At 40.8% G+C, this 27,237-nt stretch overlaps 2 protein-coding genes across 5 annotated transcripts in view; one reads left to right on the top strand and one right to left on the bottom strand.

Annotated features, from left to right (window-relative positions):
• LOC104560978 (opsin-3) overlaps positions 1-5,694 on the top strand; it is an 85,209-nt gene extending 79,515 nt beyond the window's left edge. For 3 of the 4 annotated variants that reach the window (XM_062020580.1, XM_062020577.1, XM_062020578.1), the window contains exon 5: positions 3,531-5,694. In XM_062020580.1, the coding sequence (XP_061876564.1) occupies positions 3,531-3,758 (228 nt within the window). In that variant the 3' untranslated portion in view covers positions 3,759-5,694. The remainder of the gene's footprint in view (positions 1-3,530) is intronic. The other variant, XM_062020581.1, reaches the window with a different exon arrangement.
• On the bottom strand, positions 895-26,024 carry ST6GAL2 (ST6 beta-galactoside alpha-2,6-sialyltransferase 2). Its single transcript, XM_062020582.1, has 5 exons — positions 25,025-26,024; positions 20,898-20,995; positions 17,613-17,714; positions 16,365-16,539; positions 895-1,163 (listed from the first exon to the last, which is right to left on the bottom strand). Exons 1-5 carry the CDS (start codon positions 25,968-25,970, stop codon positions 895-897), a joined length of 1,590 nt encoding a protein of 529 aa, XP_061876566.1. The 5' UTR covers positions 25,971-26,024.
• Positions 26,025-27,237: the final 1,213 nt, after the last annotated feature.

Below are 27,237 nucleotides of genomic sequence, written 5' to 3'. Positions count from 1 at the left end.
TTGCTGCAGAAAGGTGAGGTCCCTCTGTGCTTGCTTTCTGTGTGATGTGTGTGTGCTGCACAGCCTCTTTTGGCTCTGGATTTTCTTTATGCATGCAGACCAGGGGAACGTATGGTTTCCATCTTACACTCCCTTGATATGTCTCCCAGGGTGAGGTTTTATTTCATGAATGGGTTACAAATACATTTGTTGCACTCTGAAGAAATGAGATGTTTCTCTTTCCCCTCTGCACTATGCAATCAGTGTGAGCAAGAGGGTCTGACAACAAAAGTACATCCAGTAGTTTAACTGGTTTAGATGTGTGTACAGCCATCTCGACTGACTTCATAGCCACTGTATGGCCCCCTACACAGTTGGAGGTCTGTAACTGAGCCCTCACATGAATAGGGATTAAAGTCTACTCCTACTCAATGTCTGCACAGCTCAGAGTAGAGATTGCTTCGGTCTCAGGAGAATGTAGAAATCCCATGGAGCTATGAGAAACACTGCATTATTCAACTGGCTGCTCTGTCTATCAACAATAGAGTCTGCTTAACAATGCCAGGTTTGACAATTAAATAAGTTCATTAAAAAAAAAGTTACAGTCTAGTATATGAGGCGTAAGAAACCACCAACAAATTCTGACAGTCACACCCACAACAATACATTATATTTCTGCCTAGGTACATCCTTTGCACCTTTCATGAGCTAAGCCTTGGGTTTTTTTCTTTAACTATTTGCAAAGCAGTAATAAATACTCAGGCTCAGAAAAAAAGTATTTCTTGTGCCTGCTACTTAATTACAATTTATAGACTCAAAACTAGATTGGTCTAAGATACATTTTTCAAGTATTCTCTTCTTGTTTATAGTACGACAGTAGTACCTTATTGCACATTGTTTCTGAAAGACTTTCTTCTACAAATGAGGGAAATTATTTCGTTCAGGGCACTTGACAGCTTTGAACCCTGGCAAAATTACTTTCCCCTTCCGATACAGATCATCCTGCAAACCTTTGTTCATCCTCTGCACCAATAGCTTCTCGTAGAGCAAGGGGTGGTATGCCCCTAAGGTACAAGCTGCATCATAGTAGAGTTCATGGTAGTGACATAGGTCGGTCTGTCGGACTGAAGGGATGTATTCGTACACATGCACTTCGTTACACATGGACATCATGATGAGGATACCTGGAGCAGAAAGTGAAAACAAAAATGAATCCCAGATTTCAACTTTCTCATAGAAGCTTCCCTGCAGTCATCCAATCTGTTTTGTATTTTTTTTCCTTCTTTCCTTTGCTATTGTACATCTCAAGTATTACTTCTGTAAATTCATTAAATGAAGTAATACTTCCTCTTATTAGAGTGACTTTCACTTGCCTCCGATACATGAAGATTGTGACCCCTGTAGACTTGAGGAGGCAGCAAAAATATTCTAAGGAAAGAACAAAAAGTCTATAAATGGTTTGCATACCACCATCAGCCTCCTTGAGTGAGACAACTGCTCTCTCCCACTTCCCTCCCTTTATCCTGTCACAAAAGGTCTCACCCAAGAATCATGGACATAATGCAGCTGCATGCTATTTTTTCAGTGTCATTTGATCACTCTTCTTGGTTTTCTTGTGTATCACTTCCTATAGGTATTTGGCAAAACAGATAAGGTCTTTACACACACATGTACGCACACACACACACACAGAGCAGTTGCCTGGTGTTAAGGAGCACTTCTTGGTACTTCTGCCACCTCCACAGCTAAACTCTGACCTGCCTTGCACAGGAGACATAAAAAAATAATCCAGGTACGCCCATTCTATCCTTCTCTGTGCTTCTGGATATCTGTGTTTTGCAAATATTTACACACATAAAAATCTTCAGGGCTACAAAGAATATGACTGATTTCCCTTTCCTTTTTTGTACACCTTGGCAAGAGGAAACAAGAATAGAAAGATGTGTCAATATCACTCATGTTTCTTCCCTTTAAAACTTTCGGATAGCTCCTTCAGATTGTTGGCAATATTAGGGTATCAATTTACTCCTTGAAACATCTCCACCTTATTACAGTGCTGGTTTTGGCCTGGAATTGAACAAATTCCACTTTTTCCATCCACTTTCTTCTCTCTAGGCAGGAAGACCTGACCAAGGCAGCAGCTGAAATGCATGCATATGGGCACTTAATGAAACATGAGCCCTCTAGTGCTGGCACAGAAGCCCACAGCTTCTGGCATTTTTTGGAGAGTCTCACCAAGAGAGATAAAGGAAGGTCAATTCATTCTAAGAGCAATGCTATCATGATTAACAGCCTCTGACTACCTCCCCTGACCACCTCCTGCACAGCATGGAGGAAAGCACAAAATGCCAACCCATTTTTTCCTGCTACATGTCAATGGCAGACTGCCATCAGCACTGTCAACAGCAGCTAAGAAATGCCATATGGAAATTAATTTTCTGTTCAAAGCTAGGCAAAGGTTTGCTTTGACCTTAGGTGCAGCCCTAAGATGCTGGTACTCTTCTTTTACCACGCTCAAGATTAAAACCAGACCAGGACAGATTCAGGAGAAAGATAGGTGGGTTTACATAAACTTTGTTTTCCTACAGCAAAACTGTAAATCCATACTAAGATAAGGTCTTTATAACTTTAAAATGAGAGAACTCTACTGTTGTGGCTACACATTGTCAAAGGGACTAACATCATTGATCAACAGCACTGTCTAAACTGCAATACTTTCACATCAATCACAGCTTCTGGGAGCCTTTTCACATAGTCACATGAAAGGAAAATGACAAAGTTAGTCTTGGACACATTTGGTTTTTTAAAGATTTCACTTAAAAAGTAAAAATATATATTAAATGTATTGAAACACTTGTTGCACTACCAATACTGTTAATTATGATTGTCAAGCTCTCAGAGGAGACAGCTATATAATTCTGCTCATTTTGCACTTACAAATTAGAACTGATGCAATTGTTGTTTCTTTCTGTACAACAGCTTTGGAGTCGTAACGCATCAAAGGTGTTTTGGGTGGATCTCACAAGTGAAATGAATTAACACTAAAAAATATTTTTGCTTGTTAATTAAGCAAAGCCATTTTCTGAAGTTTAGTTTGCAGTTTGGGAACATGGAGATTTCAATGGCTTGCTAATGAAACAAACGTTATGTTCTCCCTGCTGCGTATCATTAGATTATCACAATGATTTTTTTCCCTGCCTGACATGTGAAGTAACTTAAAGCCAATTACTTCTGTGATTAAATCTTCTTTCATCATAAATGAAAGGTTGGAAAAATGTTTTAGATTGCTCTAGAGCTTTAGACTCTACTGAGTCTGTGGTCTTAGAAAAGCTAAACATACCAATTTTAAAGGAAAAGCCCACATATTTAAGTGAACTTTAGTCTTGAGCAGCAAGTAACACAGCTTCACAGCAAAAAATACTTAATCCCCATTTCAGCAAAAGGTACGACCTTAATAAACCATGTTTCCTTCCATCTGAGATGTTATAGAGATGGTCTGAATTGTAACCTGCGTAGCAACTGTATCTAGCATTGTTTGTTTGTTGTTTCAGTTTTACAAATGCTTTCGTCAGCTTTTCCACTGCCAACCTCCTTCCTCCAGTGACGGAGAGCCCACCTGCCACTCCAAGGTAACCGTTATCCAGCTGAATCAGAGGACAGATGGTGGAAACATGTTCAGTAATGAGCCACATCCAGAAACAGACAGTAAAATGACTTCTCTCCTGCAGCCACAGGCAAGCCTGGAGCCAGTTTCAAAAGCTGTACCACCAACGTCTTAGGAAAATTGGCTCTGATGGAAAGCATAAGCCTTAATCAGACTGTGTTTTTGTTTCACTGCTATGCCACCCAGCTAACCTTAAAACTAATAAAGGAAGTTGCCATTTGTGGGAGAGGAAAGCCGTCAAGTACAAAAATTGGGACACTCTTTTAATTTCCCTAATAACAGTAAAGATGGCCGTATCACTGCAGGTATGGTTCATGAATAAGAAAATTTTATAGCAGTATCATTGATTTCCAGTAAGTTAGTTAATGGAGCACTTGGAAGCGATAGAGCTTTAGTTTTTAGTGATCTGTGTGTGGATCAATGTCCTCCAGGATCAATCTAAAAAGCACACTGGGCTATCTAGTTAAGCTCCTTGCATTTCCTGCCTTGTTCTAACCAGTCCACGTCTTGGGATTTCCAATTAGGTTTCTCGCAAATAACCACAATTTCTGACAGCCCACCCAAGATTTTGCTTATGCTGGATGATGATGCTTTGAAGGAGGAAAGACGGTGACTTGATAGGCTAGTTTCTGAATATTGACAGGTAACTTACAGCCCATCTTTGTGTTCAAGTCTACAGTCAACAAGTTGAAAGATGAGCTAAGACCATGAGTGGAGATGATAACATACAGAAGTCTTCCTGTGCTACGGAGGCTTATCTGTCCTGGTGGAAATGGTGGCACTCCTGAGACTTCCAGGCCTGATGCACATTTCAAGTACCCAAACCCTTCTCTGGGGAAAACTAGTGGCCAGTGCTAGACTTTTTCTCACCACAGACTCCCAGCAAAGAGACCAAAGGTGTGGTCCAACCAGCACTCCCACAAAAACCACCTATGGGTGAAATCCCACAGCATGTTGTGTTACACACTTGTTCTGTGTGAAGCTGAGGAGGTAGATATCTCCATTCAGCTGTCATAGCCTCCAAATTTTCTCTTTGAGTGATCTCCTGCTGCTTCACTCAAAACCAGAAGGTGGGATAGCACTGTATTAAAAACAGAAGTGAGGTAAGGCAGGGAGGGGCAAAAAAAACCCCAACCTTTTTTGAAAGTAAGTTGTTTTCTTTGTATGAATATAGTCCTCACTAAAATAGGGAATAAATGTAATTGCTAAGCCTCTCTCCATCATTTTTGAACAATCATGGAGGATAGGTGAGGTGCCTGAGGACTGGAGAAAGGCCAATGTCACGCCAGTCTGCAAAAAGGGCAGGAAGGACCCAGGAAACTACAGGCTGGTCAGTCTCCCCTCCATCCCTGGAAAGATGATGCAACAACTCATCCTGAATGTTATCACTGAATATATAAAAGGAAAGATGGTTATCAGAGGGAGTCAACATGGGTTCACCAAGGGGAAATCCTGTTTAACCAACCTGATAGCCTTCTATGAGTGCATAACAGGCTGGCTAGATGAGGGGAGAGAAGCAGATGTCACCTACCTTGACTTCAGCAAGGCTTTTGACACTGTCTCCCATAACATCCTCATCAGAAAGCTCAAGCAGTGTGGCTTGCATGAGTGGACAGTGAGGTGGATCAAGAGCTGGCTCAATGACAGAGCCCAGAGGGTGCTGATCAATGGCACAGAATTGAGTTGGAGGCCTGTGGCCAGTGGAGTTGCACAGGGATTGGTTCTGGGGCCAGTCTCGTTCAACATCTTCATCAATGACCTGGATGAGGGGACAGTGTACCCTCAGCAAGTTTTTGGATGACACCAAACTGGGAGGACTGGCTGATTCCCCAGAAGGCTGTGCTGCCATTCAGCGGGATCTCAACTGGCTTGAGAGTTGGGCAGAGAGGAACCTCATGAGGTTCAACAAGGACAAGTGCAGAGTCCTGCATCTGGGAAGGAACAACCCCATGTACCAGTACAGGCTGGGGGTTGAACTGTTGAAGAGCAGCTCTGCAGAGAGAGACCTGGGAGTCCTGATTGATAATAAACTGAACATGAGCCAACAACGTGCCCTCGTGGCCAAGAAGGCCAATGGCATCCTGGGATGCATCAAGAAGAGTGTGGCCAGCAGGTCAAGGGAGGTTCTTCTCCCCCTCTACTCTGTCCTGGTGAGGCCTCATCTGGAGTCCTGTGTCCAGTTCTGGGCTCCTCAGCTCAAGAGGGACAGGGAACTTCTGGAGAGAGTCCAGTGCAGGGCCACCAAGATGATCAGGGGACTGGAACATCTTTCATACAAGGAAAGGCTGCAGGAACTGGGGCTGTTTAGTCTGGAGAAGAGGAGACTGAGGGTAGATCTTATTAACATTTACAAATATCTAAAGGGTGGGTGTCAAGAGGTTGGGACATCCCTTTTTTCTATAGTAGCTAGCAACAGGACAAGGGGTAATGGGATGAAGCTGGAACACAAGAAGTTCCACTTAAATATAAGAAAAAACTATTTCACTGTTGAGGTGAGGGAGCCCTGGCACAGGCTGCCCAGAGGGGTTGTGGAGTCTCCTTCCTTGGAGGTCTTTAAGACCCACCCGGACATGATGTGACCTGATCTAGGTGACCCTGCTTCTGCAGGGGGTTTGGACTATGATCTCTAAAGGTCCCTTCCAACCCCTGCCATTCTATGATTCTATGAAATGGATTCAGTTCTGTCCTGTGCCTTAGAGGATATGAACCCCTCTCCACAGGGGACATCTGTAGTGTTGCAGAGCCGTTACCGCAATATTGCAATCTAAATTCATGAAAACCAAGAATTAATCATATTTAAACGAACAGCAGCAGCTTGAAACATAAGGGCATGTACACCAGTTCAGGTACTATGATATATTCAGCTTTCATTCTCTTTACTTTCTAATACCATGTCTGGCTTGTTTTCCTTAAGTTCCTAAAATAGGGCTGCCAACACTGCTCCCGAGGCTATGAGTCTCATATTACAGCCCTTGTTTTTTAGTACCACTCTAACTCAGTTTCTCTCTTTTCTTGGTGTTAACAACATTGCATTGAGTTACTGACATCTGTATCCAGCAGGTATAACTGTGCCAAGCTGACTGTGTTTTCTTCTATCTTGTAACTCAGTTTCCCCATCTTCCCTTCTCTCCCTTAGTTATCTTCAGCAATCTTACGATTTTTTTCAAACTACTCTTTGGCACTTACACCGTCCCCAAAATACTTTTTACATTACATTTGAACTTCAGTGTTTCAGATGCAATCACAAAGACAACAAAGAGGTAGACTTCTTGTTGACCTGACTTTCCATTAACCTGCTTTGCTTGCCAGTTTGCTCTGCAAAGTCCTGCCTTGCTTCCCGTTTGTTATCCCATTTGTTATCTTTACACATTTCCTTTTGTGTTATCACTTCCTAGATTTGTTTGCTGTGGCTGAGTTTCTTTGTATTTCCTCCCACACATATTAACCTGTATTTTGAAAGTTTAGTTTCTTTTCTTATATTGCCTATCTACTAATTTCTTTTGTCTGTGTACTTTTCACATCACTACCTGATTTGCTATCATCTGCAAGTTTGGTTCCTATCTTTGCACTCTGTGATCACCAGTATCAGTATGAATGAAAACCAAATTGTCTCACAGCTTGTAGGGTGAAGAATTTCCATATGCTATACTTCAATATTTGTCTTTGCTCATAGTCCTTAAGTTAGTTTTCAGTCAATGCACGATTACAACATCTAAAACAGCAGAGACTGGCTCATACGTGACATAAGGAGTCATTAATGAGCCTGATAGAAAAGTTGTTGTCCCAACATCTTGCAGTCTGCACAGAATTAATCTCACTGAGATGATCATGTCCATTTCTGACCTAGCTGGCCTGAAGCACTGTGCAGTGCAGCACACAGCTCAGGAGACAGGCATTTACAGGGCACAATTAATCTGATTTACTTTAGATGTCTACTTCAGGACGAGATGAACTGTTCATTGTAAATGTTGTTCCTGTCCAGTTACTAGGCGGAAACTGAAAATAAAAGTATGGCTTTTGCTGTCAAGGACCTTCAGCTCCACCCTCCTCAGTCAGAAGCTTTTGAAGCTTCATGAAAAAGTAATGTGATTGGCTTTTCAAGGAACACTGTGAGAAGAAATGAAAACAAAGTGTGATTCATTAGACCAAATGGTGCAGTTATGCACATCTGAGATAGGTATCACAGGCTCCTTTGCTGTCAATAGAATAAAGTGGGCACTTTTAGGAAACAGTGCATGTCTACTCATCCCATTTAAAATTGGATCATACAAGTCATGCCTAAGAAGTTCCTGTTTCTTTCTGCTGAATGTTAAGGGAAGCCTGAGTGGCAGCACAGATACTTGTACTACATGAATTCTACCCGCATTCCCAGTACAGGATGAAAATTTCACATGCAGAGGGGAACACAAGTCTCATATCCATTTTTAAAAGGTGCCTATTTTTTGCTCTATTAATTCTGAGGCTAACACACATACAGACCTGCATTAGAGACATATAAAGAGAGGTGACATGAGTCCCACTCTCTGACTGACCTAGCCATGGACCATGAATGAGTCAATTTTAGGCTGAGAGGAGATGGCTTTTTTTACACTCATAAGGGTTAAGGTATGTGAATAGGAGCAAAATCAGAGAATTACAAAGTAGGGAAGGCCAGAGGACATGCACAACTTAAGAAAACATAAAATTTGAGATGGAAAGCCCATAGACTGACTATGCCATGTGAACATCAAAAAAGGGTGAAGTACTACTTAGAATGAATGCTGAGAGAAGTCCATGGGGCACAAAGCAAAGTCTGCTTTTCATCAGTGGACCTTAGAAAAGCTCAGTAAAAAACTAGATTAACCAGATTAATTGGATTACTCTAGTGGTAGTATTACTGTTGTGTCTAGGGGATTTGGTCAAGAATCTGTTAAGATCCAATAAAAACCAGCAGAAATATTACTACTCTGAGCAATGATGTTGCCATGAGATCAGTGGAGGGGTCTGGAGGGAACTGTGTGAGTAGTTCAGAGTCCCTTCAGAGCAGGGACGACCTCAAAGTTAGATCAGGTTGATTGGGGTCCTGTCCATACCAGTACTGAATGTCTCCAAGGATGGAAATGGAGCTGTTGAATCTTTTCAGAAGTTTACTGAAGCAAGCAAAAACAATATTGGAGGTATGACTCTGAAAGCAGAAAGCAGGTATGAAAATGACCATCAGATCTGGTCTCTTCCAGAGCTAATCCTTAGGCTTCAAAACTTCTAGATCTTAAGCATCTTTACTATTTCATAGCAAGGAAAAAAAGTCTGGGTATCTGGCATGAGTTTAGCTTTGGTAAGTATGATTGGTGCAATCATACATTCAAAATACCAACTGAAGATACGTCTGTGTAGGCTACTTTAATACATTTAGCTGGATTTTCAGAAGTCCCATTTGGATTAAAACTGTGAAAATGGAAAAATGCAAAATAATTCTGCCTGTGTGGAAAAAGTCACTTTAGATTATTCAAAAGTATGAATGCTTTACATTTGAATGGCAATGTTACAGAGTACTGCATTGGACAAAAAAAGGGATCATGAGCATAGAATAGTCTTTCAAAAATATTTTAAAATGTTACTCCAAAGACACGATGTGGCTATCAGAGAAACAGTCACCCTGCAAGCTTGTTATAACAGTACAATATTAAAGTATAATGTATTCCAAATCAACATAGATTAGTATTTCAAAATTCTTAGAAAGATGTGATATTTCTTTTTCCTATTTGGCAGATATCTGTGTTGTCAAGAAGTGTTGGGTATGGTTTAAACTCCATCCAACTGGCACAAATAAACTCCTGAGTTTTTACAATCTGCATCAAAAACACTTAAACCAAAATTAAATTAAGATTAAATTCCTTGCATGGATGGTTTATACAAATGAGCATATACTACGGATTGTAATCAAAAGGAGGAAATGTTTCTCAATTTGTTCTTGGCAATTTTAATGACTCAAGAGGTTTCAAATTTCCAACATGCATCTTCTGTACAGTACAAATGGCTTTGTGGTTAGCACGCCAATTTAAAAAGAATGTCCTCTTGTTTGCAAGTAAATAAAGTATAGCTCCATATACCGGAGTACAACAGATACTGTATGAAAGCATCTAGAATAACAAATGTAATCCAAACATTAAGCAAGAACTCAGCATCACTTTAATAAAATGTAAGAGATGCTGAAAACGTTTAAATATACATAATCTGATTATTAGGTATATTATTGTTATGTATATTATTCATAATGTGTCTCATTTAATACAGACCACAGATTTAGTCATAAAAATAATTTAGTTAGACACACTACTAAGTTTGCTTGATAAGCTGTGCACTTGAAAACATCGTAAATAAACATAAAGAATTTAGAACATATAGTTTTCTGTATGTTAGCCTAGTTCTGTCATCTGTCTTGATTGGATTTCAGTTATCCACATCTGAGATAGGTATCACAGGCTCCTTTGCTGTCACTAAAGTGGGCACTTTTAGGAAGCAGTGCATGTCAGACAGGAAAATCTGTCACCCCTTCAAACTGGGCCAAATGTGCCTCAGTTATTCTTTGGAACATATAGTAAAAGTAGCGTTGGCTTTTTAAAATACTGTATTTCTAGAAAAAGAGTTAGTTTCCCCCTGCTCAGTTCATGAACTGTGATAAATACCGACCACAAGAAAACCAAGCATTTAAGGAACTGTCACCAATTGGCCCCATGTCTAAGTATAACGAATTGCACAATACTTATCATCTTTGATATATACGTACTTGCAGTATATAGTAGAACTACAAATCGACATGTTTACCACAATCAGGAATGCAAAAAGCCATACATCAATCACAGTAATATGCTCTGTAATGTGAGTGTTTACTGGAAAATATTGACTGGTAATATCATACCATTTTAAATGCGTTATTCAAATTTGGGTGATATACCAGAAGTGTAAAGGTTTTTTATGTGATTTGGAGTGCTCTAAGAGGAGAGTTTGCTCTTTTATCGCTGTATTTCAGGAAGTAGGAGATGCTAAAATTTTGAAGTGCTTTTTATTAGAATAAGAAGAATTTAAAGCTTAAAAGGACAAGAGGAAACGGCCTCAAGTTACACCAGGGGGGTTCAGATTGGAGATCAGGAAGAATTTTTTCACTGAGAAGGTTGTTAAGACACTGGAACAGGTGGCCGTGGGAGGTGGTGGAGTCACCATCCCTGGAGATATTTAACAGACACATAGATGAGGTGCTGGTTTAGTGATGGGCTTGGCAGTGTGAGGTCAGTGGTTGTACGTGATGATCTTAAAAGTCTTTTTCAACTGAAATGATTCCATGATGCTATGGTATTTGAAGGTATTATTTATTTGTGTGATTATACTTGAACAAAACTGAGCTGGAAAGAGTGAGCCCTACACTCACTGCTGGCAAACAGCTGAGTAAGTAACAGTAATAAAGAAAAATGTTTTATTTCAGTTGATGCAAGTGTATTTTTTGTAAGCAGAGCTGGAGATCAGCTGCATTCTTCTATTCAACATGCTCTTTAAAGCCATTTTAAATTTCAGTACTAAGTCATACAATGACCTCCTAATGTTGCAGTGTAATGATAGTCTTGCTTGTACTACTGTCTCAATGCATGCAAATGAAGATTAAAATAATGTTATCAACTATTAATGATGCATAATTGTTAAATTTGTCATGTCAACTGTAAAGCCTCAAATAAGACTTTCTTTCCCCCAGCAATAAAGTAATCTGGGCTTAGTTATCTTTTTGCATTCAGTGGTTCATACGCTATGCTGAAAGCTACAACACAGCCAAAACTACCACCTATACAGGCAAATCGAAATGTAAACATCTACACAGACCGGGTTTTCATTTGGGAGTAAAAAAAATACCATAGAGCTTTCAACTAGCTTTTGAAAAAGACAAAAGCTGATGGGTACGTAAGGGTATACAAACATGAATTTCAAGTAAAATCACCTCTGAAGAGGTAAAGTACCGAAGTGTATTGATCGGCTATGGTAAGAGGGAATTCATAGCGAATCCAGTTACTAAACAGGCAGGAGCAGAATCTTCATAGAAAAGCCTATATATAACCTAGATGTTATGAAAAAGCCCTCAAACTTTCACAATGCTAATGTACCATCCCATCCAATGCACATAGAATGCTGCTCTTGAGAAACCCAAGGAAGCAGTTTTAGTCTTGGTCTTGAGATAACAAACATGTAAGGTCAGAACTAGGTTGTTTACATAGGCTACCAGGGAGATTATAGGAACAGTTTTCTTACAGCAGAATGATAAAAAAAGACTGCCAATTTATACACCATCAGCCTCAATTAAAAACTGAGTTTTGATACGTTCAGAAAGAGGGCAGGAAGACTGAGTTCATATCTCACAGCGAAAAATGTATTAATGGGAAATGAAGGGGTAACATATTTCTGCTGCCAAAACACAGGGCAAATCCTTCTCTAACAACAGTGATATTTTCTCAACTGTCAATTTAGGATTTGCCAGTGGAATCCAGACCTGAGGTTTGGTGGTTGGTTGCTTACATCTCCTCTGAGAGAAATGGAGTAGATCAAAGTCCAAGATGAGATGTAAACATATCGATACTCATTTAGCAAACCTAATTTTCAGCAAAATGTGAACCAACAAATTTAACTGCAGAAAACCACTATGGCAATTGCCTAATGCTAATGCAAGATGATAAGAATACTGTGCAGAGTTTTGTTCAAAAGCATGAAGGTGGCAGCTGCAAAAAAAATGGATGCAAAAATATGCAAGAATGTGTTCTCAAAGCCCATCTAAGGATTAGTTTAGGGAGATAAAGAGTAAATAATTTACAATGAGAGTGACATTAGCAAAGCTATGGCATGCCACATAAGGCAAAGTTACAAGCCAGAGGAAGTCCACACTGGTCTCTTTAGAAAACAAGCTATGAAAGACTCCCAGATTAAAGATCTGATTTACTCTAGTGAACCTTTTCTCACCTCCACCCCAAGAAAAAATAATCCATGTCTTCCTGGTCATTATAGCCTTTAAACTAGAAAATACCACACTAAAAGGTAATTTGTTTGTGCCAAGTTAATCCTTCCTATCATGGCATACCCCTGGACCTAACTTAGGGTTGCAATGTGACAGATGAGTTCAGCCTACTTTTAACAATGCCCTGAACCCATCACTAGTTTGTGTAGAAAACAATGTTAAATAACACATTTAGCAGAAAAGACTGCAGTTAGCTGTGGATCTGCGTGTAGGTGCAGCCTGGCACCAGTGATGGATGGGCTGCTGCGAGCCAACATGCTGCTCAGGAGAAAACCAAAGACAGGAACAAAGACAGGTTAGAACTCAGTGGAGAAGAACAGAGAAACTATGTTCTTGGAGGAAGCTGATCTATGTTGGGTAGTGTTCACCTCACCTGGTTTTAGAACTCCATAGTATGTAGGTGTTCTGTGTTAGCATTGCAGAAGTGGCTGGAAGCACTGATACATTTAAAAGGTTTAAAATCATTTGTGAATGCACACAAAATGTGCCATTACTAAGGCATTTGAGGCTTGTGTCTTATTTTGTACATAACCTGTAGAGCACAACGAATCCCGCTCTGTGCCATGCTTGTCTCCTTATCCTCTCCTCTTTCCTCCTCTGCAGCTGGCTGGGACATACACTGCCCTCACCCCAACCACCAGTTATCAATGCAATCGTCTCTCCTCAGCAACATGCTGGTGCAGAGCTAGCATACGTAGGGTTTTGGGGAGCCAGGGGCTCCAGGAGGGAGTTATGCCAAAATAGGGCATCCCAGTTTGCAAAGGAAGAGCAAAAAAATGGTCTCTCTAGCTCTCACCTAGTGGAGAGACTAAGGAAAAGGTCCTACTTCTTCTCACTCTCTCATTGCCACTGAGCCACAGCATGTGAGAGACTACCTCTTCCCCACAAATGACCCATTGGCCACTTTTCCAAGAAACTTCATAATATTATGACTGAAATACTTGAATACAGCTATTAACAATGTTAAAAGATTCTCCTGTCATCAATCACTGCTGCAGGCTGCTGACTCACTGCTGCAGAAGAACACATTCCAAGCATCCTCCCTTTGGGAAGACTCAGTTTTTTATAAATAGTGCCAAGTGGCAGAAATAGATATAATTGTCAGGTGAAAATGGTAGTTACTGAAGAAACAGCCTAAGACCACTCTAAAACATTCCTGACATTCCTGAAAGGAAAATAGTATGATGTTTCCACGTTTTAATTTATACATTTGTTCAATTTTATAAACCAGGGCTCCAGAGAGCTAAAAGGCTAGAAGCAAAAGTTCTTCACTTGACCCAGAACCTTTTTTTTTTACCTTTTCCACATTACTGGCATCAACAATGATTTGAGAAACTGCTGCACTTTCTCCACAAGTAACAGCAGCTTACAGAAGGCTGCTGGACTTTCTGCCAGTGTAAATGTGGGCAAATAAGTCCTTATAATAAGTTACTCTAATAGAGTGATTAGAATCATTATGGTCCATGCTGTAAAGAACTTAGATTCAGGGATACAGGTCCCTCTGCCTGTGAAAATGCATACCCTCTATTTGGGAACAGTCTATCTTCCTTCATACAGCTGTTTTGAGCATAACGGTATTTACATTGTGGTTGTTTAATAAACATTTCACCATATATTTTTGAAATTCAGACACTCATGTTTTGTGATGGTCATCACTTGCCCATTCTTTCTATTCATTTTATAGAAATAATTTTACAGATTTTATAAGAATGAGGGAGTAGCCCAGTGCTCAGGATATGCCTTTCATACAGGTGTACTTAGTTGTGTCTGATAACTGCAGTTCTAACTGGATTATTTGCTGCACGAGTTGTTGAGCGATACCTGATCTGAAGACCAACATGACTTTTCAGATTTCTGCCAAGATGCATTATATTTTTTATGCTTTATCTTGCCCTTTATGTCACCTTTGACAACATGCAGTTGCTGTTTCTGTGCTGTCTCCCCATTTATATTACATTACACAAGCAAGGCATTGACATCCATTCAATAAGGTCACTAAATTAGGAAGCCTCCCCTTCAATAACGTATTTAAAATGTATGTCTCAGAACAGTAGTTAATTATCAAATGAGGTGGATACAGCTCCCAGTAAGCTTGTCTTATTGCCTGATGTTCTTAAAGCTAATAATAGTATTACCAAAATGTCTAAGCATATCCTTTGGAAAAGAACAATGTAAATAAAACATTCCCAGTAGTGAAGGAAACAAATTTGCATCTGTACACATAGTATACATTTCTCTGTACAGTTTTTGTTGTTAATGTTTTTGCTTGATTGATATTTTCAAAGCTTTCTTTGCTTGAAGGATTTGAACATTTACATGTGGGGTTGAAGATTACTGTTCTATTCTTATAGTGAAATTAACTCAATTTCTTCAAAGAAAGCTTTTGAAGTATTTCTTACATATTGTGGAAGTACAGATTGACAGTACAATGATCCTCTTCACTATTCTTACTATCAGCAGCTGTTAACCTATTTTTATCAACAACTTCATTACTCCAAGAAACGCTTTTGCACAATATGAATGCAGCTGGTGAGATCATTCCACATGAGCAGCTCTCTCATGAATTTTTACAAACCGGTTCCAAAGATCTCACTTCAAGAAGTATCCAACTGCCAAGCCATTGTCCTTCAACACACAAGGCCTCCTCTTCTTTCCATTCATGCTCAAGGTAAGCACAGCCCACTCAGGTCATAGATAGGCATCTCTCAGACATCTTTATGTCATTTATCTGAGAGCTTCAGCAGACTAAGGCCTTTGGTCAGCTCCACAATATCCTAAGATACCACTACTGTGTACAGAGTCTAAGTGTTTGGAACTGCTTTTCCCACGTTGGATGAAATCTCAGGTATCTTTGCTTTCAGATTCAGATAGAAAAAATAAAAAGATCATGTTCTGACTGCAGCAAGTACCTCAACCAATAATCACAATGTCAAGTAGGAAATAATGATGTTTCCAAAGTGGAAGAGAGTATTGGGAGCTCTGTCAACCTCCATGTCTCTAGGACTATGAACAAGGAAGATTCTGACTCAGCTTTGCTACTCTGACTGCTTGCAACTTTTAGACATTCATGATCAGGACCTGCTAGGCATCAGATAAGTCTTTATGCTGTATGAACTGTGGGCATAGTGTCAAATGATTCTCCAAGAAATACTAAGGAAAGACAAAAAAATACAGTGAAACCCATTCCTTCCAAGTGTAAGAAGAAGAGTGCTTTGTGCACTTTCAGACTGACCACTGGAAGCTGTGGCAGGGCACTGGAAATCCCATTCCTTGTCCTGTGTAGGGAATACAGTTTGGGGCCTGTCAGTGATTTCATCCTCTCTCTATTATTTGCCACATGCTTTCACTTGTCTGATGCATCTCTGCTCTAAGATCCTAACAAAGAACTTCAGAATTGAGTAGGTTCTCAACAGATATATTGATACGGAATAATACAAATTTCTCACAGATACATGTATGTTTTATGAATATGGTATGCATACTATGGGTGAGAAGGGCAAGAAAGCAGAACACCCAATTATTCTGTAGTTCTCATACTGTGCGTTTTAGCTAGTCGTCATTTCTATATAGAGCACCAAGAACAAACAGTACATGTGCAGGGATTTGATCCTCATGCAACGCAGACATCTACAGTTTTTTGGTGGTGTTTTTTTAATCTAACATGTCTACTGGGCCCATCACTGAGACACCTACCAATAAAACCTGAAGAAGGAGGGTTGGGCTGTATCTTCTCTTTAGTGTTCTCCTGAATGATGTCCCAGAGCTGCCATATAAACTTTGGATGGAGAATGTAAAACGGCTGGTTTGGGTTTTTCCTGCGATGCTGTACATAGGGAGTGAACAGATTGTAGTCCGGCTTCTTATACCACTGGGAGGAAAAAAGTAAGACATTTTTTAAATCTCATGGCAGCAAATGTGTTTTTAACACTACATGTACCGTAATGTGAACTAGGTTCACATGGGTTCTTCAGAACAGAAGCAAAGGTAGCAAAGCAGCCTGCACTGGTTGATGCTTCTCTTGGGAAGCCAGTCCTCACTCTGGACTACTCATTTTATTTAGAGACTCCCAATGAGCAATTCATTGCAGTGGGATGAGCCAACCTCATTTCCCCTTCACAGGCTCATGTTGAACATGGGGTTCAAAGAGTCTTGACACAAGATCTGGGCATTGGGGTGAACTTTCCTCTGAAAGTGTCCCTGTCCCTGATGGAGGCAGCAGCAGCACATGAAACAGGCTGGCAGCAGCCTGTGTGGGAGGCAGACAGCCTCTGGCATCTGTTGCTAAGACAGTTCAGCAGATTAAGGTTTACTTCCTACTTTGCAGCATGCTCAGCTCTGAGCTGTCCCTGCCAAGAACCATCAGATCAACTGGTCCACTGGAGCTGCAGCATGAGCCAAAGCAGAGACTCCCCCCAGTGACAACCAGATGGACGTCTGCTGCTCTTAGTGAGGGGGCAGACTGTGGGGCACAGATGGCTGTGGGGGAGTGGATACAAAGGGAAGACTGGAAGGGAGGAGGCCTGAGAAACAGGGAAGGAGCCAAAAAGACTTTCATTATGGTGCTGTATTTTGTCTGGGTAGACAGAGGGGAAGGTGGGAAAAAAAACAGACGTAATTCTTCACGTTTTTTGATGAAACCTTCTGAAATCTAGCAATGTTCCCTGCTTGGCAAACATACAGAAAACTCACTGTTATGTGAAAATAAGAACATTTTATTGAAAACACGCCATCATCCATCTATCCTAGCATCCTAATAAAAAGATGTTGACTAATAAGCCAATTTTGACCAATTCATGCAGAAATATCATTCCCCATTCCTTAAAGATAGATTTTGGGGTTCATTGTGACTAGTGAGAATCAGGAGACTGCAGTACTACATCCACTCATTTTCTCCAGTGCTTTCAGACTGATTGGGAAGAAAGGTCCAAGCAGACATCTTACCACATTCAGATTTGCAGAATAAGGAGCAGGATCCCAGGCTACTAAGATAACATCTTTGTACAAGGAGCTGTCGACAAAGTGATGGTTTGGATTGGTGAGAATCTGCAAACACAGATGCAAGGAATTGCACGGCGTTAAAAGCAAGTAGGATCCAGAAAAATGGAAACATCCTTCTCTAAAATGAACAGTCCTCCACATGCTGCTGTTTGTTCTGCTTTAATTCTGGTCAATTTTAAGCATCTTGTTTTGTTAAAAATATATATATATATATAAAAACCAGCTCAGCCATAAACAGCACTCATGAGTTTGAAGTAGCAGTATGCCGAATTACTCTCCATCTGTGAGAGATGTGATGGGATCACTTGAGATGTTGTATAATTATATATCAACATTACTGAGTATTCTAGAACTTGAAAACGAAAGCTATGGTATTTTAGACCGCCTGCAGGATTCTCTTCTTAGACACAGAGCAGCTTTCTTTACAGCCCCCAAGGATAACATACTCCTTCCTTTCTCCTTTTTGGTTGCTTTCTCATTTCAACAGCAAGTCAGACTCATTTCAAGTTAACTCCAAAAAGGCAAATTAGATCATGACTGTAAAAGCTGGTAATACCTAGAAAAATAATTTTTGCAACAGGCACTGGAATAGGGCTGCTTTTGAAGTAACTGACATATTGCTCCAATCTACTGCTCTCATACAACTCCCTCCCACGTCTCCTGGTACTCTGCGTCCCACCCCACTAGAAGTTTACTCTTCACCCCTACTGGCTCATCCCTTCCCACACCCTCCATGCCTAAACCAGATCTCTCTGGTCCCTGGTGCATCTAATCTCAGGCAGGATTGAGCGGAGTGATTTCAGCATTGGTTGAAACAGCATCAATTTGGCTCCAGCTGTTAAACTAATCAACATTCCAGACAAATAAATTCATACTCATTTTCATTTCCCTTTGGGATCCAATGAGCCATATTTGATTATGCATATTTTTCTTCAGAAAAATAATATTGTTGCCATAGCAATATTCTTCCTACCATAAACTTTGAGCTTAATGACTTTCCATCAGCCTTCTACAACAAGAACAGAATTAGTCGTGCTGCCATCAGCATCCCCAACTCCATTTCTCAGAGCAGTTTTCGCCTGAGAACCTAAACTTCTTTTTTGAGAGCACAGGGTAAACAGACCAAAAGGTCAAGCTTTTAAAAGCTCGATTCCATAGTTATCACACAAAGGAGCTCTTACTTGCCTTTCAGTAAGCAAGCTCTTACTTGCCTTTCAGTAAGCAAGAGTCCTTTGGAGGCGTTCTCCACACAAATTTCACTCTTAGTCTGTATTCATATGTATGAGATGAGTTTCTTCGGAATAACATCACCTGTTGTGACTGCATGCACTTCCTTCATGTCCTTTAGGCTTTCACAGTGGAGAACATGAGGTAAGATGAGGGCCACGGCAGCCTTTTAATCAAATGAATGCAGGAATTTCCAACAGCAGGGAGGAAAGAAGGGTCGGTAAAGCTGTATGGGTAACCCATCTTCAATATTGGTAGGGAAAGCCACTTTACCAAGTGACCTGTGCAGATTTCACTCCCAAAGAGGCATAGGCCAGTTTCTCAGCAGCTGGCCAGAGCATCCCAGGTGGCTTCCTACCTCTTTGAAGAAGCAGAAAGGTGATGGAAATAGAAATACTTGTGAGGCAGGTCTGTGAGCTGATCTGGCCTGATCTCTAGCCATGCCCTGTGTTTCCTTGAGAGGGATTGTACTGAGAAGGCAATGTACAGTGCAGCACAGAAGACCATGGGAGCCTGCATTAGCACCCCTCTATCAGCATGCTGCAGCAGCTCTGGGAGCCAGGAGGACCCCAGCCTGCACGAACAGCAGACCACATCTAATCCTGCCTCTCTGAATTTAGCTAATTCAGTCTCTCTGAGTTTGCTGGGATGAAAACAAAGCTCAGACCACTACCTGGAGACATTTCTCTCTTCTACAGAGAACATACTGAGACTAGTCAACTAAATAAAGTTTCTAAACCCTCCTCCTTGCCTGGCACAAGAGTCAGGCATGGTCAGTACTGGGACATTTTGGCTAACAGTTTAACAGAAAACAGTCAGAGAAAAGGAAAAAAAAGAAAACTATAAAACCCAAAAATGTCATTAAGATCAATGTTCTCTGATACACTGATTTCAGCACTAGAGTAACGTATTTCTGCTTCCTTTCTCTGACAAAAAAAAAAGAGGGCACATTTAACCCAGATCTCTTCTAAGATCGACTCTGTACTGCAAATCTCACGAAGAGCTACAAAACCAGTGTGGAGGGAATGACAATGAACAGTCCTCTATGTGGTGGCAAAGAACATGAACTTGTATGCACAGAGAGCACATCCACCAAGGATACACTTTGCATGGGCAGTCACTCGAAGAAGAAAAAATAATGAATTCCTAAGAATTACAATAAATGAAAATTTTGCTCTCATTCAGCAAGAATCACTATGTATACAGCATGATGCATGGCCAACCATACTACTAGTGTTGACCAAGTAAACTGACCATTTCAATATGTCACAAAATTTCACAGTAACTCCATTGCTGCTTTGTGGCTGCATTTCATACAGGGGAAAGAGGCTTGGTTTGCCCAAGAACTGAGTTCAGGCAATAGTTTTTTCAAAACAGAAAAACTACTCTCAACCATAAGGTGTCACTGTAGCTCAACGCACAATTATTTGTTGATGCCCATATGCAGAAAATACCATTTTCTTTTTCCATTCGGATGAACAAATTTGCCTTTACATGTAATATCCAGTGTATGTTAAAGTTTTTCACTAGTTTGGAGTAAACTTTTAAAGAACGATGACTTGCCTGAAGTTATGTATTAAGACAATTCAGTTCCCATTTCTTTCGCCTTCCAGCGAGGAAATAATTGGGGAACTGGAGAATATGAGAAAAGAGCTTTGGGATCCCCAGAGCCTAGGCTTTGTGAAGATCCCGGAGGCAGTGTGGTGAAGGTCTTCTGCACTGACGGCTCTGGCATCCTGCAGAGCCTTTACAGATGTAAGACACATAAGAAACCTTACAACCCAGTTCTTTGAAACAGGGACATCAAGTAACTATTACAATCATTCTCCACTCCCAGCAGTGTGAATACTCTTGTAAGGGAGAACTTTTACCTGCTCTGCATCACAACTGCTAAATCACTAGCTCTTTCCCAGATTACTCACAACTTTCTCAGATGACATTAATTTCATGTATATTTTACAGAAGTGACATCAACTTGAAGTCACAAAAGGAAGATCTTACCTGAGAGTTAATGATCCGCATGGTTGTTTTATTTCCCACATCTTTTTCGTAGCCACGTGTTGGAGCAGAATTAAATCTTAGAACGGCATCATGAGAATCTAGGAGCATAAATGCAGGGGTAGTTTGTTTTTCTTAGATCTAAACAAATATCAAATTTACACATTTCGCTTAATCTTTATCTTCTAAGGACAATAAACATTGTACTATCCACAAACAAAAATCCTCTTGCATCTTCCATACGTTATTAACTTTATTAAAATCCATTGGAAAAACGAGTTCAGAATTATCTATTAATTCAGCTTTCAATACTTAAATATTTCTCTGAATTGGATGAACTTAGTGTGAGAAAGTTGTTAGCACATCCAGTACACATAATTATTTGCTATTTCTATTGCAAAATTTACAAAGAATCACTCCATGCAAAAGCACATTAATTGCAAGGATATCTAATTGCCTATTTGAATGAATAACAATGCTTAAGCATAAGCTTGTGTTTCACAGTATTTTATAACACTTGAAAATCTCAGCCTACCTCAAATCTATTAATCATACTGTGCACTTATTCTCAAGGTCAGTACAAGTCTCAAAGGTTGTCTCTGTATGGAAGTCGGCCCCCAGATCTGCTCACACACAAAAACCTGAGGACCCTTTGGTAGCAAAGATATAACAGAGCTGAAGTGTCAAAGTTTCCCCACAAGCTGTTGACCTGGGAGTCATGTAAAATAGAAAGCAGCTATAAGTCAAGTATGGGTCAAGGGTAGACACTATGTGCAAGTCTGTGAGTGACAAAAGATAATTACCCTTCCAGTGCTTTTTAAAAGGGGATCTCAAAGCCCAAAAGGTGTGAGGGAGACTAAGACGTTATATCCATTAACACAGTAATGGATACTTCCCGTAGTCTACTTTTGTCCCTTCTATTGATGGAGGCAGAGAATAGCCAAATGGACATGTAATGCCTTAAACCATAGGTAATTCATACAGCTGTTTATCTTTAGTCACTTAAAAGATCACAGTCTGCAGCTCAAAAATGGAGGAGACAGAAGTTTCCAAAGATAACCAACATGTTTTAATGGAGTTCAAGTCTGATCCTATCAAACGGGGATCTTTCATCCTTCCACACCTTTACTCCATATTCCTTCTACTCCCGACAAGAAAACACTATGTGACACGAAACTGGCAGTACAATCTCAGCCATACTTGCTTGCTTTAGCATGTTGCGTCTGAAAAGAGAGATTTTTGCCAAATGTCCACCAAGCCCAGCTTCTCAGAAGCTAAGGAGTGGCGGCTTTTCCCATCGGGCCGTTCCCTATGCAGGGACAACACCTAGCCTTCATCTGCCTAAACATAAACATCTTGATTGTGTAAGAGCTTGAGGACATGAAGTCAAGTGGAATCTGCAGATACTCCACAGTTTTGGAGAAGGAAAAGAAAAACAAAGGTCCTTAATACTTGAAACCCGCTTATGAATTTAAGAATAAATTTGGACCTGCATTTGACAACTTTTTGACAATCTGTTGACCAAGAACTGGGAACTGAGTTGAGAAATGGGAATTGTATGGTTCACAACTTAACTGATAGGCAGTGTACTGCACTTCCAACGTTACCCATGCTGATTCTTCCTATCAAGATGAAATCCTTTTCCTTCGCTATAAAATATATGACCAGAATGCAGTTTAACACTGATAATAGATAATTTTAAGTCAATAGATTTTTATCTGATTCAGTATTTGGAGATAACCATTTTCAAGGTGTAAAATGTTTGGAGTTTGATCCCTGTTACTTCCCAGTGATGCCAAACAGGTCTCCTGTTAAACAGCATCATCACGATGGAGTGTTTGCTGCACGGGCGCAGTATTACCATAGATAGCTTCATTTGGAAACAATAGTAGGGGTGGTTGGGAGGAGGGCAAAAGGCAGAAGCCAAATTAACATTTCTGCCTGCGTTTCTAATAGGAACACAGAAGGGGGAGCTAAAAGCCTATGAAGAGAAAGGCCCTCTACTGATGAGCTCCTAAGCCTTTTCTGTCGGCTGCAGCATCTTCACAACCTAGGTTCTATATAGCCAGAAGTCATGTATGAAGTGTTTTTCCTCACTCCCCAATGATGCTGACTTCACCATCCCTCTCTGGCCACCAAGGGAGTGCCAGACTGACTCCACAGAGTAGCACCACCGGCAACCTAAGGTGCTTCTAAACTGACAAGTTTGCTTGTATTTTCAGCCTCTGGGAGAGGATGGTCTTCTCCCACCAATGCGCACATACAAGAAAAAAGAGTATTTCATACAGTCTGATTTTTCTCTTCCTGGTCAGACTCTTCTCACTTTTTTTTTAAGGATTAGAAGGGAGGTGGAAAGTCACAGCCAAGAGCTCAGCTGCAATATGTACTATCTACACTCTGCAGGGGAGGCATAACTTCTTCCCCATGGGAACAATAATATAAACAGATGCTGGAGCTTCCATTTTCCATTTTAAGAGGGAAACACTGGCATGATGACTCCAGTATATCAGCACTTCCCAGGAGCTGCACTGACCACTGAGACTCAGAGGTTTCTACCAGGCCTTGCTTGGATGATGGCAAGCAATTAGTTGGCCTACCACAGCTCTCAGAGAAATTATCTGCTTAGTCGTAAGTACTTGCACGTGGCCTGGTCACCTTCTGTGACTCCTGCTGCCCCACACACTTTCCTGAACAACAAATAGGAGGAGATACAGAACTTCTGTGCAGACTAAACGGTATCCCCTTCCTTTAGGCAGCATCAGATCACAATTTCCCAATTAACTCAAAAGCCCTTCCTTAGAGAGCATAAGCTTCCTGTATCCAGAGTGTTCCCAAGAAAATGGGTACACATGGGAGTACCCAGGCCACAGGTACCATGTCAAGTACCTACGTCTATGTCTGAGAGTGCAAATATGTTAAAATATATGCTGTAATATGTGGTTACATAGGTACATCACAATATGCTATAGTTTCTCCAGTATAGCTCTAAATCTGGGTGTACTGGGGAACATTGTCAGGAGATTTTGCTTCAGTCAAATACAACACATTGGAGAGGAACTGTTAATCTTTTTCACCCCAAAGATTTCTAAATCAGTAGAGTAGTTTGATAATGACAGTAGCTCTAATATGTCCCAGAGATTTAAAGGAAACCCATCTGTGTCAAAGAGATGATACAGTGTGATGAAGCAGGTACCAGTATGCGAAGTCCTGGAAAATAGGAGGATTAACGAGTGCACATCAAAAGGTTTTTATAAAGCTGAAGGAGGTAAGTCTTCTTGCTCCAGACGCAAGTTAGAGACATACATTTCATCCTTCTTTCAGTGCTCTTAGCATACTGCATGTGTACTACTGAACTGAAAAAGTACTGAGATGTTAACATGAGTAGTAATACTCATTTCTTAAAAATAAAACAAGCCTGGATTAGTTTTATGGCTCCACAATCCTCTTCTGAATAGTTACCACAATACCCCACCTTAAAGTAGGGCATTCTTTGTGAAGGTTAAAATCTCAGCACCTGCAACCTCACTGACAAAGTGCAGCAATGGGAAAACAATGTGAAGAGATACTTGAATTCATTTAAATTCACTCTTGGAAAAGAGGTCAGGGGACTTGACCTCAGCACATGAGGCTGCTCAAGGGTCTGTGAATTCTAAATGTGCAAGAAGATGGTCTACTGCTTCTTCCCAGACAAAAGCTCAGTCTGGGCTAGCAACACAAGAAGTTTCTTTATAAGCCACTGCAAAACATAGACAGGTACAACACAGTTTTGCAGAATAAAACCTGAACATGGCTCTAATCTGTTGAAGAAATAAACACATGTTGCAGTAAAATGTCAAATGCGGCAGATCTCATGGAACCAGTGCCTCCTTCATACTATAAGCTGTAATATGATAAGAAGGCATTGTTTTCTTTAAATCAAATTATGCCTTGATTTTCCTTTCAGTTAACACTGTCCTGAAAGGGAACAGCTTCACTGAAGTCCATAACCTCACACTCATGTAATGCTGGTGAGAAAAAACAACCAGGCTTTACAGATCTATGCTTGAAAAGAACGAACCTTTTGAAAGACAAACATGAACACACATGTGTACATATATATATATGTACATGAATGGATGCATTTAACCCACCTATTTCATCTCCTAGAGAGGAGTTCAGTATCGCACCAGCAGACATAACTACAGCACAGCTCCCAAAACCATGTGTATACAATTTGCCCAATGGAATCTGAGGAACGTGCTTTTCCCATCCAAGAGTGGAGAAGGGAGCCTCCTTGCCATCTATTGTTTTCACAGTCACCCTTTCTTTTAGCTCACAGAATAGCTGGTCTCCTGTCAACTTGGAGTTTCGTTTCCCCTTGAACCGCACCCCATGCTTATTGGTGCTCAAATAATCTTTCATCGCCTTCTGCAGTCGAGGGTTTAACATCTTGGAAGAGACATCCCCTTTCCAAAGCTTGTAAAGAAAGGATTTCGACATTGTGGAATACAGCCCATCCCAGTCATCAGATTCATCAAGCATCTGGCTTCTCCTGTGCTTTGTGCTCCTTCTCCTCATTCTCCTTTGATGGCTCCAGTTGTTCTGTAAACTATTTACTTTCAGATTATCCTCATCGGCTGAGATGAATTTCGCTGTCTCTTGAAGATGGTTGTGGGACTGAGGCTGACCAGCAGCAAATAAATAATCATCGTTCACTTGGTAGAAAGCACTTTTCGATTTTCTTCCTATCTGGGATGGAAAAAACTCATCTTCATTTCTAAAGGCATCTTCCAAATCAGTCCATTTCTTAATACTTCCAGTCCCCGATTTAAAGGTACCTAAGAGATCTTCATTAAGAAGTACCTCATTCCCATCGACGGTTTCAGAGAATGATGGATCATGAATGGCTCCCATGATGACTCTCTGTTTGCCCTGAAGAGGCAGAAGCCTCTTAGTTTCAATGTAAGAAAAGGAACTGGGAACTGGTTCAGCAGCGTTGCTATCTGTAAAATAGATGAATATCACCAGAAAAAGCAGACCCCATGCAAAGATCCCAAACAGCATGAGTTGTTTCCATTGCTTCAAGTTAGGTTTCATGGCAATTTCTTTAACAGCTCCTCTATGCCTTGAAGTATTGGTGAAGGAAAATGAAACCTGGAAAGAACATCAAATATTAAACATCTCCAAAAATAGATGCAATTCAGAAATATATTAACATGCTTTGATAGAAGGTGCGGAATTAATCTCTAAGCTGTAGCACAGAGGATTCAGAAGCAGAAACAAACTCCAGAGCCTGCAGACACTGGAGGAGTGACACTTTGGCTGTAACCACACAGTGACAGCTGCTAGCTACAAAAGAAGCTGGTGGCCAGTTTCTACAGTAACACTGGATCCTGCCTTCAGGGAGATCATGTGCCCGCCTGCTTCTGGTATACGAAGCACAGCATTAAGGGAGCAAAAGCAAAACCCACGCCTGGCTGTGTGCACAGTGGGGACAATATTAGCTGTCTTCTCTTTTGCCATTGATATTCCTAACGCAGCAGGACTGTGAGCAAGCCTGTACCCAAAGGGACCTGGCAGGGAGCACAAATCCTCAGTTGGACAGCTCTCCTCTGTCCACCATCGGGAAAGGATTGTGCTCTGTGGATATCAGCAAGGGCAAGTAGTGGAGAGCATCACCTCAGCAGGTCTTTCTTCAGTTAGTATGAACTGGCACGGCATCAGTGGGCTACACCATTTGTTACCCAGGATTAGATCCAAATGAGAGTGACTGCTGTGCCTCTGCTACAGATGCTGCATACACACTGAGGCAGCATGAAGGAGTTCTGTGTGTCAAGGGGTGGGGAAGTCTGCATTTTTGAAAAAGGGGGATGTGTAGCACAACTAACTAAATACATGCCTTTAGGATAATGATAGAGATTTACATAAAAGGAATGGGTTGGAAATGTCAGACCTAGACTTGGAAATCCATGCTCTGCTAATACCTCGGACTTTTGGACAGCTTGGGCGTTATTAGAGGGATGCACAGTCCAAAATGACATAAAGTCTGACCGAGAGGACTGTGTTCCAAGGCAAATACACTAGCACATTGCTGGACTGTCATGCAGACTATGCCCTTACATGAACTCACTTGCTTAATCAAGTGGTGTGGGCATCGGTGGCAAAACTGGCTGAAAAAAGACTGTCCCTCCCCTCTCATAAGCCTATCATTCACCTCTCCCCACCATAGCCATTATCAACCTTAGCTGCTACACTGCAGTCTGACTCAGTGTACTACTTACTGATGGACGATTTACCTGATCTGGATTAAAAATAAGCCCCTTCCTCTGGAGTTTTCTTTCTAACCCCTTTGGTTTCAATAACC

Source organism: Colius striatus, chromosome 1 (genome assembly GCF_028858725.1).
Source record: "Colius striatus isolate bColStr4 chromosome 1, bColStr4.1.hap1, whole genome shotgun sequence".
NCBI classification, from domain to species: Eukaryota; Metazoa; Chordata; class Aves; order Coliiformes; family Coliidae; genus Colius; species Colius striatus.
This window is presented reverse-complemented; position numbering and strand designations above follow the sequence as displayed.